The sequence below is a fragment of the Salmo salar genome, chromosome ssa21 (assembly GCF_905237065.1).
Source record: "Salmo salar chromosome ssa21, Ssal_v3.1, whole genome shotgun sequence".
In the NCBI taxonomy this organism is placed as follows: domain Eukaryota; kingdom Metazoa; phylum Chordata; class Actinopteri; order Salmoniformes; family Salmonidae; genus Salmo; species Salmo salar.
The window spans coordinates 16,394,635-16,414,559 of record NC_059462.1 but is presented as its reverse complement, the minus strand read 5'-3'; the positions used below and the strand labels follow the sequence as shown (position 1 = coordinate 16,414,559).

The 19,925-nt window shown below is 41.0% G+C and overlaps 1 protein-coding gene and 1 pseudogene across 1 annotated transcript; both read right to left on the bottom strand.

Moving 5' to 3' along the window:
* Positions 1-886: 886 nt before the first annotated feature.
* On the bottom strand, positions 887-3,143 carry LOC106581774 (transcription factor Sp5). Its single transcript, XM_014164063.2, has 2 exons — positions 2,822-3,143; positions 887-2,425 (listed from the first exon to the last, which is right to left on the bottom strand). Exons 1-2 carry the CDS (start codon positions 2,870-2,872, stop codon positions 1,361-1,363), a joined length of 1,116 nt encoding a protein of 371 aa, XP_014019538.2. The 5' UTR covers positions 2,873-3,143; the 3' UTR covers positions 887-1,360.
* A 10,630-nt stretch (positions 3,144-13,773) lies between these two features.
* LOC106581706 (myosin-IIIb-like) overlaps positions 13,774-19,925 on the bottom strand; it is a 77,878-nt pseudogene continuing 71,726 nt past the window's right edge.

Genomic DNA, 19,925 nt, shown 5'->3' with positions numbered 1-19,925 from the left:
CATGTTGTTGGTGCACTGCTCTAATATCATGTCTATTGTAGCCTGAGAATATACTGACTCCCATTTACTCTACAGAGTAAAGTCTCTTAACCCAACAGAAAAAACAGTATGTATCTTACATATTCTATATCACACAGTGTTTCTCACATACTGGGTCGAAACCACTGGTGGATCACGATCAACTCCTACTGGGTCACAGGAAAAGCATTGGTATTGGACTCTTTTCATCTCGAGGGTCACAGGAAATGTAAAGATTTATGTTGGGTCACAACAGAAAAAAGTTAGGAAACCCCTCACTTTATATTTCTAACATTATTGGGGCATTTTTTTTTTAATGGACATAATCAGTCGCAAGAAAAAGCTGACTTTCTAAAATTGTTTGTGTGTGCTGAAAGCCATCGATGCAATCGAATACAATTAAGTTGATCATTTCATAACAATTATCCATACGTACACTAGCTTTTCATTGAAGTTGTCATCGGACACCTTATCTGCAGAGATAGTGTGATTGTAGCTGATATGAACCAACATGATCTTGTTTTAGGCTGATGCACCGCACACATCACATACTCAATGTGATGTCTATGACCGGTTTCATTATCAGAAAATCATAACTTTAGGAGAAATATGATGGGTTTTACACGCTCTTTTGACTGCTGGAAATGCTAATCTCGGTTACAGTTATGGCATATAACTTTTCCTGTTATTAATACATTCTCCGTCTGAGCAGCAGAGATGGTCAACTGATGTCAACTGATGTGGATCAAAGTGCAAGTCCTTACACAGGTAACCACATAGAGTGAAAGTTATGTAGGAGTAAAAATTTTTTTTGGGGGGGGGGGGATAATATGTTATTATGTAAAATTAAAGGAGACTAATTCTGACATTGGAAAATGTTCCCTTTTTTATTCTCACACAGTATTTGGGTCATATCAACAATAGCATATCTTTTAAAGAGCATGCTAAAACACCCCACATCGAACAAAAACGGACACTATCATTCAACAAAAGCTATTAAATATTATTTACAAGAAAGTGAAATCTTCCACAAAGAAAATGATCAAAACACAAGCTGAAACTTGTCTTTCTTGATATGGTATAGACAGTGAAACCTGCTCATGGGGTATTATAGTATGTTTTCCAGGATCCCAATTTAACTTTATGAGACAGATGTCATATATACAAAAATGTGCTACACAGAACAGCAAATTTAGAGAAATAATTTTTCTGTATGTAAGAAAAAAGAAGGAAACCAAAAATAAAAGAAATGTCACTTTGTACTTAAACTAAGTAAAGGACTTATATTGCACTAGTATAGGTCTAGCTTGATTACTAATCAACTTGACTCTAATGTAGGCTACTAGATGTTCCTCAAATCTTCCCTTTTAACGTGATGATCAAGTGTCTTCTCATGACACTTAGATTTTTTGTTCTGGTGAGTTTTGACATGTTTTGCCAAATGGTCACTCCTCATGAACCTCTTGCAACAATCCGGACAAACAAAACGCTTCTCCCCAGTATGAGTCCTCAGGTGTCTCTGAAGCTCATCAGACCTGGTGAAACTCTTGCCACAGAAAAGCCAGTTACAAATAAATGGACGCTCTCCCGAGTGCCACCTCAGGTGCGCTTTGAGATGGGAAGTTTTGCCATAAACTTTCCCGCACCCTGGTATGTGACAGATGTGCTGCTTTTTCTTGCCGGGCTCGTCGCTTGAGGTGGAGGACTGACAGTTGGGACACCTGCATCTCCGGCATCTTCGAGCTGTTGCGAGGGGGGACTTGGTGTGAAGGAGGGCAGCGATTTGAGTCTGATACTGCGCAAAGTCTGAATGTCCCATTACCAAGCCCCTCTGCAGTTGGAAACGGTGGTGACCTAGGGATTGTGTGGTGATTGAGTGGTGACTGACGTGATTTCCCTGTTGGAGACTCCACCACGGAATATCCTCCCCTGTGTTAGGGGACAACTGTCTCTGTTGCTGGTGCACAAGGCCAGAGTGTCCGGTAACGAAACCTTGCATGGCAGTTGGCGCTGCATAAGTTACAGCAGGGACGTACGTGGGTGGGCAAGAGGACTGCAAAGACTGCATGGAGCAAGGTAACATCTTCACAGAAGAAAAGTCATAGGGATATGAGGGATCCGCTGGAGGGGTGAGCGGGAGCTCGTGGTGGGAAGTAAATGAGCTTTGGATGTGGAGCTGGGATTTAGATAGTCCAAAAGTAGAATTGCTAGAGAGAGTGCTTTGAGGATTCCCCTCGTTACTCCAAGGATGAAAAATTCGCGACGGTGAGCCTAAAGTAGTCTCATAAGGAACCTGTAGGAAATCTGCCGGACTTGATCCGTGATGTCCGATCCGGTTACAAGTGGCAGCTAACAGCGCCAGTGGAGAGTGTTTGCAGTTCTCTGGAGAAGAGTTCGGAGTACGGTCCTGCATAAGTAAAACAAATAATGATCAATGATGTGTTGACTTGGCTCTAAACTTGACTAAACTAAAGACTACAGAGTCATAACGGTATAGGATCCACGTTGGACGCTCCGTGAACTAAAACGACATTAGCCTAATATTAGTTTCAATACACTCTCATGCCTACAATATAAACACAGAGTTGTAACATAATCATCAAAGCCGTTCATTTCGCCCCATACTGTAAGTAATTCATAGAGCCACATTTCAGTCATTATAGGATATGAATCGGGTATAATGCCCATTACGCGCACACACGCGTATTACGCGCGCTCTAAACAAATATTTTAAACTACCATATACGTACAATAATATTTTGAGGACAAATAAAAACACGGGAGCAAAAACTTTTGAACAAACCTGAAGAAAAGCCTGGAGTGTTTCATTCCGCAGTACAGCCACTGCTGCCATGGTAAACGTCCTCTTCCTTCTTGTTAAAAAACAAATCACAATAAAAACGAATAGAGATCAATGTAAAATCGTAGAAAAATGTCTTGACGTGGTAGTGTTTCACACTCAATACTTCCTCTCCTCGAGATATCCTTGGACTATCTGGAGAGTGAGGGATCACTTCTTAGAATTTGATAAGGACTTTGGTGGGCCGCCAGCCAGTCAGAAATAAGATTTGTTACTTTGAAGTTTGCCGCTGCCCAATCATCAAAGAATAGCGGCTCTTTGAGAGGGGAAAGCAAATCCTTTGAATCCACAAAGCTCCTATGGTGTGTTTGTTGGTCTGGATAAAAGAGCTGATTATTAAGGGGGATGGGAAGGGTGGAGATAAAGGCGGGACAATTAATGAAGTAATCACTATGTGGGAAATGTATATACACAAATAATTGGATTTTCTTGATCAAAGACCCCCATGCCGCCTGGAGACTCCGGTATTGGATGCTGTAGTCATTTGATCCTCTTTTGTAATTAAGGATTTGTAGCAGGACCCTATGTGACAATGTGACATTGTTATCTCTCGAGATCTCCTGGCGAATAGCTATTTGATAACTTCAAGAGGAGTAGCTAATGAGACCAAATCTAGTGACTCAACACAAAGTTCATGTTTCAAAATATAAATAAAATGTTTTTATTATAACAAACAGTTATGGTGTTGATAACTTGTTTCCATGGAACTCAAATACTTTTGATAGTTTATCAAGCAATACATATCGACTGGCGGACCACTGTAAAACATCTCTTTGAACAAGATGACCGTTTATACCCTGGCATGCTTACATGCATTTCAGTGTCATCCCTTCACTTCTTTCATTCTTTCATAGTTAACCCCAGAAGCCCATTGTGCTGTCATTAGCGTTCTAGTGCTGAAAGTTACTTTTACCCACTGGTGGCAAAATGTACTGTCGGATAATGTATTGTTGGGCTCCCGAGTGGGGCAGAGGTCTAAGGCACTGCATTCACCCTGGTTCGATTCCAGGCTGTATCACAACCGGACGTAATTGGAAGTCCCATTTGGCCCGTGTAGGCCGTCATTGTAAATAAGAATTGGTTCTTAACGAACTTGCCTAGTTAAAAATAAGTTGGAAGTGATAGAAGCGGTAGCCTAACAACTATATTTCCAGTAACTAATTGCAACTGTTGTAACACTAAACGACCATAGTATTTCTGCATGATTAACCATAACCTATTTAGATAGCCCTCCATTGATCCAGCTCAAAGTTGGCAGAGAGTATGATGTCTCTATTGTGTGTTTCCTAAAAAATTGTACCAGTGCAGAGAGGCCTGGGAAGGAAGGAGGAGTTTCCATCCCCAAGAAAGTGGAAACAATTTTGCAACTCCCCGCCCGCATCTCCGCCTTGAGCTTGTTGAACATTCATGCAAGTGGCCAAGCACGTAAGACCTCAATGCGATTCAGAATTAACGGGTGTTTATGAATCAGACCTAAATAAAACAAATAAACAAACTAACGTTTAATATGTTGTTATAAAGGCATATATTTTTCTAATAAGAATTATAATCCATATTATACAATATAAACTACCTTTCTGATCATTATAATTTCAAAACGTTTGTTAAAAAACAAACAAAAACCAGTTGTAGCCTAGTCATGTTCAACTGTAAAGCCCTGGAAGTTTTCTGCTATATCAACGCATTCATCTTTATCAGGCTTCCCTGAAGAAACAATCACTGTCCTCTCAAATACTTTGGAGCTGCTGATTTTGAATTAGATCTGTTCCTTTGAAGGGATTAATGTTCCCGGTCCTCTCCCACGGCTCTACACACAGTCATGGGGGAAAGGGGGAGTCCTGCTGGGCCGCGCAACAATCCCGTTTCTCTCCAAAGCAATACATAGGCTGCCTGCTTGCCTGTGCCTTTAATACATATTATTTACAACTATGGTCAATTAATACCAAGTATCACAACCGGTCAATAAGGATCTAATTTCCTATGCGTGTTATTGCTGCATAATAAAAGGTAGTGTATAGCAACCGTTATGCTCCAATAATTTTACCTCTAATCCACTGCGCTCTATGAAATACAAGAGGCGCCGTATATGAGTGGCGCTTGCTAGTATACAGTTAGAACATGGCTTGAGGAATAGCAAGTCATTATTGTTTTTCAGAAACATTCCATTTACAAGATTCATATATATTGAATTAGGACTAGAAACATACATTTGTATAACTTTGAATGCATCTTGTAGATGATGTGTGGTAGTCTAACCGGCAGTTCAAACACCAGTCAAAGCTTTGAGTAATGTTTTTTGATTTATTTTACTCACTTTATTAGAACGTTGTAAAACAATGTTGATACAAATGACGACAGTGAGAACGAGTACATGGTAAAAGCAGCATGCTGCAAGTGCACCAAAAAATACCAACCTGCATGTACTACTGACTACAACTCTGATCTCACATGGGGTGAATGACAATTCTACAATAAATTGCTGTTTGACATTATACTGTTAAGAGTGGAATACATGTTTATAAAAAAATAACAGCAATTCAAGCCTTTCCACCAAAGGTGACTTATAAACCATTTATCATTACTAGTATGATAAGCCATGCTATTTACACTTTTATATACACTGAACAAAAATATAAACACATGTAAAGTGTTGATCCCATGTTTCATGAGCTGAAATAAAAGATCCCAGAAATGTTCCATATATATAAAAAAAAGTATTTCTCCCAAATATCGTGCACAAATGTGTTTACATCCCTATTAGTGAGCATTTCTCCTTTGCCAAGATAATCCATCCACCTGACAGGTGTGGCATATCAAGATGTTTATTCAAAAGCATTATAATTACACAGGTGCACCTTGTGCCGGGGACAATAAAAGGCCACTCTAAAATGTGCAGTTTTGTCACACAACACAATGCCACAGATGTCTTAAGTTTTGAGGGAGTGTGCAATTGACATGCTGACTGCAGGAATGTCCACCAAAGCTGTTGCCACAGAATTGAATGTTCATTTCCCTACCATAAGCCACCTCCAATGTTGTTTTAGAGAATTTGGCAGTATGTCCAACCGGCCTCACAACCGTAGGCCACGTGTAACCACGCCAGCCCAGGACCTCCACATCCGGCTTCTTCACCTGTGACAGCTGATGAAACTGAGGAGTATTTCTGTCTCAAATAAAGCCCTTTTCTGGGGAAAAAAACGAATTCTGATTGGTTGGGCCTGACTCCCCAGTGGGTGGGCCTGGCTCCCAAATGGGTGGGCCTATATAGGCCCACTGATGGCTGCGCCTGTGAAATCCATAGATTTGCACCTAATTTATTTCTTTCAATTGACTGATTTCCTTATATGAACTGTAATTCAGTAAAATATTTGAAATTGTTGCATGGTGCGTTTATATTTTTGTTCAGTATACATTTTATGTTTTTGGATAAGTGGATACGTTTTTGGATATTGATCATAGCCTTCTCAATCACTTTGCTTGGACAAATAATAGAGCTAATCAAAAATAATGAGACGTAAACATGCAATCACTTTAACTCATCTAAAATAAAATATTTTTGATCCACTTACAGGAAACTAAATAATAAACCTGGTCAATAAAACATACAGTACAATTCAAGTCTGACCATCAAAATATACAGTTATTTTTGGTTGAGATCAGAGTCAAAGAAGGCAATCTGTAAAACAAAGAGAGACAAAGTCCATTTATAATATATCATTCATTCCTTTTGTATTACTTCAACATAGTTGACTTCAAGTCCAGAGAATTAAACATTGAAATACAGAGGATAACATGTCTCCAATTCCAGGCACAATGGCTTATTCCATCTATATAAAAAGAATTTGACTATTTACGTGCATTAATATGGCATGTTTCATATTTCAGTATCAATTATTTCCCAGAAAATTGCATATACTGTCTGTGGAGGAAGTGAAAGTGGCGTTGCATCCGGTCTTATAACATTAAATACATTGACAGTGAGAAGTGCAGCTTTGAGGTAGTTGGGGGGGCAACGCAACAACATTAACCCTTTTTTCAACTTTCATATTCTCTGGACAGTTGGAGAGAAAACAGGTTCCACATCTGTCTCACACAAGAGACATGAGAGAGAGGGGGGCTGAGTGAGAGAGGGAGTGGGGGAGCGCGAGAAGAGAGGTGCTCGAGGCTACTGGGTACTTGAGCCGCTATAATGGTGTCTCGTATGAGAAAACATCTGTGAATTTCCTCAGTGATCTACAAGAAAGTATAACTCAGAGCAGTCACTCAGCAGACCTTTGAAGTTGCTCTCTGACAGAAAGCTGCCATTGTTCACAGCCTCCAACATAGAAGAACTCCAACTTTGGTCTCTCTAATTTTCAAGATTTTTCCCTGCAATGCGATAAAACACATTTTTCTCCCCCAACCTATGAAGGAGGGGATCTCTGCATATTCAAGAGAAAAGCCATGGCAATGTGCAGGCTGGCCCAAAGTCAAGGAAGGAGGGAAAAGTCATTTCACATTCTCTCAGCCCACCCTGTGTGTGGTAATTCAGCCTTCCCACAATAATTCTCAGCGTCAAAACCTGCTCTGCCAGGAAAGATGGGAAACGGACATATCATATCAAGTAATTACGCTGTCGGAGAAGCCCGCCAGGGACAAAAGCACCTGTCGCAGACTAACTAACTGCATGTAAAAGTTCTCACTACTCATGTTCTCTTATTTACATATTCTGTGTTATACTTTACACTACATGAGCAAAGGTATGTGGACACCTGCTCGTCGAACATCTCATTTCAAAATCATGGGCATTATTAAGGAGTGGGTTCCCCCTTTACTGCTATAACAGCCTCCACTCTTCTGTGAAGGCTTTTCACTAGATGTTGGAACATTGCTGCGGGGACTTGTTCTATTTAGCCACAAGAGCATTAGTGAGGTTTGGCACTGATGGTGGGCGATTAGGCCTGGCTCGCAGTCAGGGTTCCAATTCATCCCAAAGGTGTTCGATGGGGTTGAAGTCAGGGGTCTGTGCAGGCCAGGCAAATTCTTCCACACCGATCTCGACAAACCATTTCTGTTTGGACTTCGCTTTGTGCACGGGGGCATTGTCATGCTGAAACACGAAAGGGCCTTCCCCAAACTGTTGCCACAAAGTTGAAAGCACAGAATCTGCTGTAGCGTTAAGATTTCCCTTCACTGGAACTAAGGGGCCTAGCCCAAACCATGAAAAACAGCCCCAGACCATTATTCCTCCTCCACCAAAGTTTACATTTGGCAGTATGCAGTGGGGCAGATAGCCCCAATAACAGCACTTACAGTTGACTGGGACAGCTCTAGCAGGGCCGAAATTTGACGAACTGACTTTTTGGAAAGGTGGCTTCCTATGCTGGTGCCACATTGAAAGTCACTGAGCTCTTCAGTAAGGCCATTCTACTGACAATGTTTGTCTATGGAGATTGCATGGCCGTGTGCTCGATTTTATACACCTATCAGCAATGGGTGTGGTTGAAATAGCCAAATCCACTAATATGAAGGGGTGTCCACAGACTTTTGCATATATAGTGTATCTTTTTTCATAAGAAGTATAAATGTATAATTGTCATGGATGCATGTTAGGGGCCTGGGCCCTACAGTAAAGGAGGTTATTTCATGAAGCTCTACGTGATATGATCCTGTTCCTCTTAGCAGTGGCAGAAAGACAGAGAGACAGAGACAGATTTCCCCATTTAGTGTCCCAAACTACAGCAAGGCCACAGTGATTCTCACACTGTTACCCGCCCAGCGTTTATTCTATGGCAGCTGGTCCCACCATCTGGGCGAGCAGTGCCGAGGCAAAACAGAACAGGTTACACCTTTGGCCATGCCCAGTCTGCTAGTGCCCCGTTCATTCCACAAACGGAGAGAGGCTAATCAGAATTTCACGCTCTGATTTGTCAAACCTCATTCCAATACCAGAGGCATTCAAACTTTTTAGCTAAACAAATTTCGTAGGACACAGGATGAGTGTTGTTTCCTTACGCTGTTCTGTATCTAGTCTTTTGCTAGCTTACTATGTTATTGCATGGGTAAGTAACCTGATTGTTGAATGCTCTTTTCTCAAATACAAATCTTTGGAGGAAAACCAGTCATTAGCTACCCAAATTACAGGGGAAAAGTTTCAAGGAAATCCCTTCATGCATACATTTTCTCTGCATGCAAATGTGAGCAACTCAACTGTGCATAGAATGCTCTCAACAAATTGCAGGTGTGAGGAAGCTGAAACAAAAGCCACTAAGTCTAATGGCATCCCTCGTCATTAAAAGGCCTTTGATGTGCATAGTCAACACACTCTTTTATCTCCTTCTTCCTCTATCCCTTTTACTCTCTCTCGCTCTCTCCTCTCTCCCCTGCTCAACCAGTTTCTTTATTAATGCACTTTTTAGGGAATGTTCTTTTGCACAGAACCCTCAACACATCTGACATCTGTTTGACGTTCATGCCTGTCCATTTCTTTGGCATCAATCATTAGCTTGCTAAGAGCATCATGGGGTAAGGCCTGTGAGGACAGTCTACTGAAAGTCTCTGCTGAAATTCTTTAATGCAAAGCTGAACATCTGTATCTCAAAAGGACATAAACTGCATTAAAACAGAGTGTGTCTGCAAATACTGCTCAAGAAACATTGATATTCAAAAACTCTCCCTTTGAACTCAAAGGATATAGAAACAGGACAATGTTGCCCTAATTGTGTTCACTCTTTGAAGTAAGACATCACTATTAGGTGAAAAAAGGTAAATGTGCTCCTGTGGAAAATAAAAGCTTTTCATAATTTGTAAAGGCTGGAGCTCGAGATATCAGAAAGAAAGCGGTGGTATGAAATGTGGTTGATATTAATGTTTTTAGGCTGGCTGTAGGTTTAATGAAAACACAGTGTTTGCAGCAACTAGTTAAAATGGCGAGGATAGCATCAGTGGTGATATTAACCACATTAAAGGAGTCCTCTGTTGCCCCAGATTCAGACAGATTTAATGAGGGAAAAACAAGAGGCAGCTGGGGTTTATGAAGAGGTATTAAACAAAACAGGTGACAGGCCTCAATCCTTTACTTAACAGACACACACTGAGATCTGCTCTGTCTGGTCGGTGTCCACCTGTCCGTCCAACACCACTATGACTACTTTCCCCATCCATACCATTCATACCATCGCAGGCATATTCTAAGCTTAGAACAAACAGTGTAACATTGTTTACCGGATACATAATCAAGTACCCAAGGTTGTTGCATCCACAGGTCACCTCCTCTCATATGCGCAGGCAGGCAGTCAGCCAGGGACTTCATTTGGCAGAGAGAGAGAGAGAAAGAGGGAAAGTAACACCCACTTACAGCACCATATATCACCATAGTCTAACCTTGTTATTAAAACTAAGTAAGCCTATTTCAAATTCCTTTCCATGGTAAAACAGGGCCAAAATAATCAAGGGAGCACGATCACACTTAATTGATTCACTGTACTTTTAAGACGCACTACAGGGTGCTGTGGTGACCTATTTCAGCCGGCTCTTCAGTGGAACGAAATATCCCCAGTAAGGGAGTAATGCACAAGCAGTATTCTAATTACTGCTGGATCCGCCGCTGTACAACCGGAGGTGAACTAACTGCACAATCGCCAACACCATATTATAGGTCCTTTTTTCCCTTGCAATTTCCATATGAATCCCTCTGTGCAGTGTTGAAATGTAAAATACTGCAATAGAATTTACATACATGTCTTAAATAAATATTTGGTGAGGTTCAATAACTAATATCATCTATTCATTTTAATGTCACTGTCTGCTGTAAAATTATATCAGAGATTGAGTCTCTTAGTGCACTCATATTAATTCTCTAAGTTTGACTTTCTTCAGCCAAAGTTTCAATCTCAAAGGGCATTTCATTTATAATCCTCTCTGGTAGAAAAGGTTTACAATTTCAATACAAAAATATGCTTTTAGCTTTGACAGAGGAACTAAACAGATGTTATTGGTCCTTGACATTTGATCTGATTTGGGTATACTCTTTTCTGATGTTGCCCCTAAACAACAGTAGGGCTTTTCCCAATCAAGACTGGATTCTGCCTTATCAACCACCAATAATCTTTCAATTCACTATTTGTATTTATTAAGGATCCCCATTAGCTGTTGCCAAGGCAGCAGCTGCTCTTCCTGGAGTCCAGCAACATTAAGGCAGTTATAAACAATTTAAAATATTACATGACATTACATTTCATAACACTTTACCCATAACACTTTACTATCACATATTACAATACAACATCCATGTGTATGTGTGTAGAGTATGTGTCTTATCATGTATATGTGTGTCTGTGCTTGTGTCTCTTCCCAGTCCTCGCTGTTACATAAGGTGTATTTTTATCTTAAAAAAAAAAAATCTGATTCTATTGCTTGCATCAGTTACCTGATGTGGAATAGAGTTCCATGTAGTCATGACTCTATGTACTACTGTGCACCTCCCATAGTCTGTTCTGGACTTGGGGATTGTGAAGAGACCTTTGGTGGCATTTCTTGTGGGGTATGCATGGGTGTCCGAGTTGTGTGCTGGTAGTTTAAACAGACACCTCGGTGAATTCAGCATGTCAACACTTCTTATAAAAACAAGTAGTGATGAAGTCAATCTCTCCTACACTCTGAGCCATGAGAGATTGACATGTATATTATTAATGTTAGCTCTCCGTGTACATTTAAGGGCCAGCCGTGCTGCCCTGTTCTGAGCCAATTGTCATTTTCTGAGGACTCTCTTTGTGGCACCTGACCACACAACTGAACAGTAGTCCAGGTGCGACAAAACTAGAGCCTGTAGGACCTGCCTTGATGATCATGTTGTTAAAAAGGCATATCAGCACTTTATTAAGGACAGACCTTTCCCCATTTTAGCTACTGTTGTATCAACATGTTTTGACCATGACAGTTTATAATCCAGGATTACTCCAAGCAGTTTAGTCACCTCAACTTGCTCAATTTCCACATAATTTATTACAAGATTTAGTTGAGGTTTAGGGTTTAGTGAATTATTTGTCCCAAATACAATGCTTTTAGTTTATGAAATATTTAGGATGAACTTATTCCTTGCCACCCATTCTGAAACTGACTGCAGCTCTTTGTTAAGTGTTGCAGTAATTTCACTGGCTGTAGTAGCTGATGTGTACAGTATTGAGCCATCTTCATACATAGACACAAAGCCAGTGGCATGTCATTAGTAAAGATTGAAAAAAGTGAGGGGCCTAGACAGCTGCCCTGAGGAATTCTTGATTCTACCTGGATTATGTTGGAGGCTTCTTTCTGTGTTCTGTTAGACAGGTAACTCTTTATCCACAATATAGCAGGGGGTCTAAAGCCATAACACATACGTTTTTCCATCAGCAGACTATGATCGATAATGTCAAAAGCCGCACTGAAGTCTAACAAAACAGCTCCCAAAATCTTTTTATCATCAATTTCTCTCAGCCAATCATCAGTCATTTGTGTAAGTGCTGTGCTTTTTGAATGTCCTTCCCCATAAGCTTTCTGAAAGTCTGTTGTCAATTTGTTTACAGTAAAATAGCATTGTATCTAATCAAACACAATTTTTTCCAAAAGTTTCCAAAAGGTTGGTATCAGGCTGATTGGTCAGCTATTTGAGCCAGTAAAGGGCGCTTTACTATTCTTGGGTAGTGGAATTACTCTTGCTTCACTCCAGGCTTGAGGGCACACACTTTCTAGTAGGCTTAGATCAAAGATATGGCAAATAAAATGTACGCAGGTATGAATAACATTATTAGTATATATTAGTACAGTATGTCTCACAATGTGAAAAAAGCCATACAACATGTTAGCTAACCATTTAAAGTCCCACAAAACCTTAATGCAACTTGACTTAGTCCTGACCCGTATTGTAAGTAGTCTTGCTCTCTGATGGCCACTTAGGGCTTCTGAAAACCCAAAGGAATCAGAGTAGAACCTGGACTGACTGTGGCTGGTCCTGCTATCTAGGCAGAGCTCTAATGTGTTTCTCACTGAGTAAGAATAAGGAGGAAGGGATCTTCAGTCATTTTTATTTATTTTATTTATTTAACCTTTATTTAACTAGTCATACCCCCCTACTCTTCCTATTAAGATCAAAATCTTGGCTTGGGCCCTGGGGTGTCAACAAAAGGAGATGCAGTAAATGATATGCAAATTAAAACCCCCACTACAAATCAACTTGCCAGCCCCGCATTTCCGACACATCTTAAAAGGAAATTCCTATACTTTGGGGGAAATTCAGAGTTACGACTAGCTCTGTGTGAGTGAAAGACAATTTTTTTGGAGATTCTAGTACACAGCATCAAACTATAGATCACTCTTGGTATAATGATAAAAAAATAACATATTACAATCATTATAGAATAATTCACTGCAAGGGGTTGAATAATTAACTGCAAAGGGTTAAATCATAACATTGACTATTCACATTACAGTATACCTCTATGTTCTCAATACAGCTTTTCAGGGAGAAGACTTGATAACAGAATTGTTACACTTCATTTAGTATACGACAGTGAACAGAGAATTGATACACTGACCTTTACACTATTACTCCTTTCGAACGCTAGCCCTGGTCTGCACAGACTGAGGATGATGGGTAAATGTCTAGTTCTCAGAGTCTGGTTCCATGACAGATTTCCACCGGTACTCTCTAAATAGAGCAGTTTTCCTACAGTATCTACTTTGGCTCAAGCTTGCTGTTAGGGGAGTTTTAGTCGGGGTCTATTGTACAATATTCCGTGACAATGAATATTTATAGAAAGAAAAAAAATGTAATTTGTCTTTTCCTCTTCCGCTAAACAGCACTGTGTCATTGTCTTTCCACAAACGTGCATTTGTCATTGACTTTTCATTTATGGATGCAACATCTGTACCATTTGTCATGATTTTGAAAGACAAATATTTATTTTAACATGAGTCTCTTGTGTGAACCAGATTTTTTTCAAAACAAGCCAGAAGAGGAATGAACGACACCATAACTAATCCCTACATTACTGGAGCCTATCTGACTAAATTGAGAGGTGTGTGGGGGAGGTGTCAATGTAGAAGGAACTGCTGATGTAAAACATGGCAGCGGAACTATATTCATGAGAAAAACCTTGATTGTGGAGTTCATGTTCAGCCAAATACACACATACCTGTACATGGGGAGCATCATTAGTCATTCTTAAAAATAATAGACATTTGCTTTGGTCTCTTGTTGTACATCACTGGTACTTGTAATACATGGTGCATTTGGAGGAAATGTTCTTTCAGTGTGTGTCTGGCTAGTGCTCTTTGACTCTTACCAGTTGACAGGGGTTGGTTGTAGCTCAGTTCTGACTGAAGACTGGCCCTCTTGACAGGGTGGGAGGGGCCCCAGTCGAGTAGTCTTCCTCGGGGATTGACTCCACCGTTGACAGTCATTTGTAGTATTCACCCTCTCTGTCCAGCACTTTGATTTGGCCAGTGATGTTCAAGATAGGAAGAATATGAGAGGGAAAATGTTAAGACTGCTCTTTTAAAACATTTCAAACAGAAAATGTAGTTAGTTTTATCCCGTTAATAAAAGCAATGATATCTAACATAGATACGGCAGAGAGGAGTTAAGCCTCTTCTATATGATATTGACTTGGTAGCCTATAAACCTGCTTTACAAATAGTCAAACTGTCAACAATTAAAATTAGCATGCTGACAAAGCCTTAATATGTCGCCCTCTCTAATGACGCAAAGGAGCTCGTAAAAAAACGTGGTTATTTTCAGCTCTCAATTTACATGATAGGAAAACAAAATCCATTCCTGGATTCTACTATTCCACAAAGGGCCTGCTCTGTTTAGAGTTGCTGTAGGAAGGAAAGCAGTTATTTACCCAAGTTTTCTCGGCTTCCTCTTGCTCCCCTGGTAATCCAGATTTCTCTGTGGAAAGGGCCAAGAGCACACAGTCAAAAGATGAGCAGAGAGTCATACATTTTTAATTCAAAGTGATTTTGTGTTGAATGAGAGCAGATGCTGATAGTATCAGAAGTCACAGCATATTATTTTTTTTTGTATCAAAGGGCTCAAGTGAGCCTGATGAAGCATGCATCTTGCTCAGCTTTGATAAACCACATCAATTATTCACCGTGAAGGCAGACATCCTGACATGAAAGCAACAGATAAAGAGCATAAGCACATGTTCAAGACAAGAGGCAGAGAAGCGTGGGGGTGGGGCTCGAGGGTCTGGCACAGGTAGATTTAATTGTATTATCATCTGGAACCAAAGTCAGACAAAGGGCTTTATCGCCACTTTCAACTCACATTTAGCTGGTTGTAATAGAGACTGTCTTCAGGGCTGTTCAGCAGTATGGGCTACTGGCCCCGCCGGGGAGGGCTTCGCTGCTGCAGCTTGAGCACTGGACCTGCAACAGAGACAAATCACTCAGACAAATCACTGAGACACAGCACAGAGACATGGCACCCAGTGGGATCCTCTCACAACAACAACAACCAAAACAAACAACAACAAAATTCCACACTGATACGCAGTGCTGTAACAGCCCCAACGGATAACCACTACACAATGCGATGCATTCAAATTGCAGTGGGCGGCAGGTAGCCTAGTTGTTAGAGAGTTGGACTAGTATCTGAAAGGTTGCAAGATCGAATCCCCGAGCTGACAAGATAGAAATCTGTCGTTCTACCCCTGAACAAGGCAGTTAACCCACTGTTCCTAGGCCGTCATTGAAAATAAGAATTTGTTCTTAACTGACTTGCCTAGTTAAATAAAGGTAAAAAAACCCCACAATGAGGTAATAAAACCTCACAAAAAAAATCATGAAGGCATTAAATGCTGTAAGGGACAGAGTGAAAAGCAAATATTCCCACAGTTATGTCAATGGGGTTTATTCCCCTCTATGGGACCCAAGAGGAAAGCCAAGCTCTCAGCGCTAACTGTGGCAATACGGCACCAGCAGATCAATGACTTAAACTCTGACAGCAGACGTCTGTAGCATTGCCAATTTCATGTTGTTTTCCTTTCATGTTCAAAGCCACATGGTTGTAACTATTCAATATTCATAAACATAATAGATGGAGATACAACACGGTAGGTTTTTGCAATAGATAATGAGCAGGCTTACATGATCACCTGATTAATCAAACATGAGACAATTTAGATCACAGTAGATCTTTTCTAAAACTGTACATCCAAGTTTCAAGATTTAGCAGTTACAAAAATGCCTTTTAAAACTCAAGACACCTTTACAACGAAGCATCTATTTTTTATGCCAGATAGCGTTTCATCTCCTACCCTACGTTTTGGGTGAGACAGGACATTCCTTCATCATCTCCTATTACTTCAGCTTCCCAACCTTGACTTAAGCTGCATTTACTTTTTTGCAGCTTAACACTACTTTGTACTCACTTTGAACAGACCTCATCACATCTCAATCCTATATATCAAAGCTCAAGAGTTTTTTCCTCCCCTCATTTTGCTTTCTTGATGTTATTCAAACCAGCGTAGATTTACTAAATTCACAGAACTTTGAAAATGCCCATGGAGATGCTGTCATTGTTATATGTCTGCACTTCTAACGTGGACATTTTATTTATCAGGAGCAGTCAGAAAGATTTCTTGTCCCAGTGTCAGGGCACACAATGTATTCTATTGTATTCAATGGGAAAAGATGAGTGTCACAGGGTTGACCCTTATGTCAATACATTGTGTTCAATGGGAGAAGATGAGCGTTAACAAATTGAGGTGTATGTCAATACATTGCATTCAATGGGAAAAGATGAGTGTCAAAGGGTTGACACTTATGTCAATACCTCCCAGTCAATGGGAAAAGATGAGCATCAACCAATTAATGCTTATGTCAATACATGGCAGTCAATGGGAAACGATGAGTGTCACAGTGTTGATGTTTATGTCAAAACATTGCATTCAATGGGAAAAGATGTGACTCACATACCCCCCCACCCCCTCTCCCTCTCTCTCTCCCCCCTCCCTCACTCTCCCCCTTCTCTCTCTCACTCCTTCCCCCATTCTCTCTCCCTTCTTCTTATCCTCCCTCCTCCCCTTCTTCTCATTTCTTTCCCTTTCCTTCCTCTCTCCCACCTCCACAGACAATATATTGATATATAAATATGCATCAAGGGCACTGACACAAGTCAATACATTGCATTCAAGGCAAGAAAGTCGGTGATACAGCTACAATGGATAAATTGGTGAAAGACTCAGACAGAGACAGACAGGCAGGCAGACAGGCAGACAGGCAAACAGAAAGACAGACAGACAGACAGACAGACAGACAGTTTCATGTAAATTTATTTTTTCCAACCAATATTCTCTTCAGAATTAATTCTCACAAGCCTCTTAGCTTCTAGAACTGCAACACCATTGTGTCCAATTGAGGACAAAACTGCTTTTGGATCTATTGACTTCCAATTTCATATGCCGGGTCATGATGGACAGTGGGTCACAGATATGTACAATTTGGGAAGATTCAACCTTTATAACTCTTCGAAACAGCCCATATGACCCCCAATTAAGTCACTTTCTGTAATCAAAGGAAGCTGAAATACAATGTACGGCCTCATGGGGACACTATTTAACAATACCCAGAGTTTCAAGTCTTTACGTTAAGAATTTACCATTTTACAGAGGATGAAAGGCAGAGTTTTTGTGTAACTACAGGGAGAGAATGAGGAACCATGTTGAGGATGAATTAATCCCTTTGCACAATAAGCTGAACCTCAACTCAGGGCATCTCTATAAGCTCATGATGGGTTGTGTGGAAGCGCGGTTAGCTAGCTCAATTGCAGTCCACAGATGCGTCATGGTTATGTGAGGGCTATAGGTAATGCTTTTTTATGGAAGAAAGGCCTTGTTCTCTGTGGGACCAAGTTTCAACTAATTTCACATGGTCAGGCGTAGGCTTGCGTTCATCGGGAGCATCTGTTGAACGATCCCATTCCCAAATTTTGTTTCTAGCCCAACCGTTCTGCCGATGTCACTCAAAAGAACTTTAACTCTAGGTCAGGCTTCAAGTGAGGCCTACCTTTCTACCATATAGTGGGAGGTGGGGTTAATTTAATGTTAATTAGGGTTATTTTTAGGGTTAATGGACAGAAGTTAGGGTTATGTCTAGGGTTGAGCCGAGATGTAGAGATGAAGCGAGGGTTAGGATTGAGGCTAGGTTTAGGGTTGAGCCGGATGTGGACATTAATCTGGGTTATGGTTAGGATTAGCGTAAGGGTTGAGCCCGGAGTGGATATGAAGCTAGGGTTAGGTTTGATGTAAACTAACGTAGCAGGCGTCCCCACATCCAACACAAAACATCCCGGGGAAAAGGAAGCTAGGTTGAAGATACTGTATCCCTGAAAACCAGATGTTTCCGTTTTCTTCAAACCCAGAGGAGGGTTGGGCTGAGGTTTAGGGTTGAGCCGGGATGTACACATGAAGCTAGAGTTAGGGTTAGCGTTAGGGTTGGGCCGGAAGTGGATATGAAGCTAGGGTTAGTGTTGAGGCTAGGTTTAGGGTTGAGGCGGGATGTTGACATGATGCTAGAGTTAGGGTTAAGGTTACTACAAGCTCCACTCTGTTGATCTACGTGCGTGCGTGCACGTGGGTGGAGAGGGATTTTTGGAGTAGCGGACCACTTTGGGTAACATAATATCCTTAACTGTCCCCCTCCCATTCATAACAAAGTCTTTTCATTTTAGTCTTTTCATTTTGTGAAAACAAGGAAGAATCGCCTGCCCTTGCTAGTAGTAGCTCGCTGGCAGCCTGGCTAGCTGGCTTTAGCCTTGTTAAAAGGATAGCAAGTAAGCTAGCCTTTTTAGCTTCGGACATCTCCATGTGAAATAATCAGACTTATAATGTAAAAATATGCCTGGCAAATATTTGTATATTTACCAGTGTAACCTAAAACATTATCCCAGGTTGATATGCTGCTTGTGTATTCATTCCCATCTAAAAACAGAACGTCATGTCTTGGTCACAGAGAAAAAAAGCACATGACTAGCTAGTTGGCTACAGCAGGTTCTACCATTTCTCAATAGCCTGTAATCACTAGTTATTACTTGTAAACAAAATAACTTTTGGGGTGGATTATCGGGTTTTCTTGCTGTCTTCTCATTTGTTGGGAAAGCAAAAGAAGAGTCTCTTGTCTTGTCTTCCCTTGCTAGCAAGTTGGCTAAATACTGCCAGCTAGCTAGCCTTTAAGCTTCCCACATCGCCATGTGAAATAGTCAGATTTATAATTAAATAATGCGCCCTGGCAAATATTCTTATACTTGCCAGTGTACTCCCAGTATGACAAACAGGAAGTATCAGTGACAGGCTCAATACAGAAGTGGTCCGATGAAACAAATGCTAAACTACAGGACTGTTTCGATAGCACAGACTGGAATATATTCTGGGACTCATCCGATGGCATTGAGATGTTAACCACATCAGTAACTGGCTTCATTAATAAGTGCATCAATGAAGTCGTCCCCACAGTGACCATACGTATATATTCCAACCAGAAGCCATGGATTACAGGCAACATCTGCACTGAGCTAAAGGCTATAACTGTCGCTTTCAAGAAGCGGGACACTAACCCGGACGCTTATAAGAAATCCCGCTATGCTCTTCGACGAACCATCAAACAGGCAAAGCGACAAATACCGGACTAAGATCGAATCCTACTACACCGGCTCTGACACTTATCTGATGTGGCAGGGCTTGTAAACTATCCCGGATTACAAAGGGAAACCCAGCCGCGAGCAGACCAGTGACGCGAGCCTACCAGACAAGCTAAATGCCTTCTATGCTCGCTTCGCGGCGAGGAACACTGACATGGCTACGGACATCTGATCACGATCTCCATAGCTGATGTGAGTAAGACCTTTAAACAGGCTAACATTCATAAAGCTGCAGGGCCAGACGGATTACAAGGACGTTTACTCAGAGAATGCACTGACCAGCTGGCAAGTGTCCACCGACATTTTCAACCTCTCCCTAGCCCAGTCTGTAATACCTACAGTACATGTTTAATGCTGACCACCATAGTCCCCCATAGTCCCTGTGCC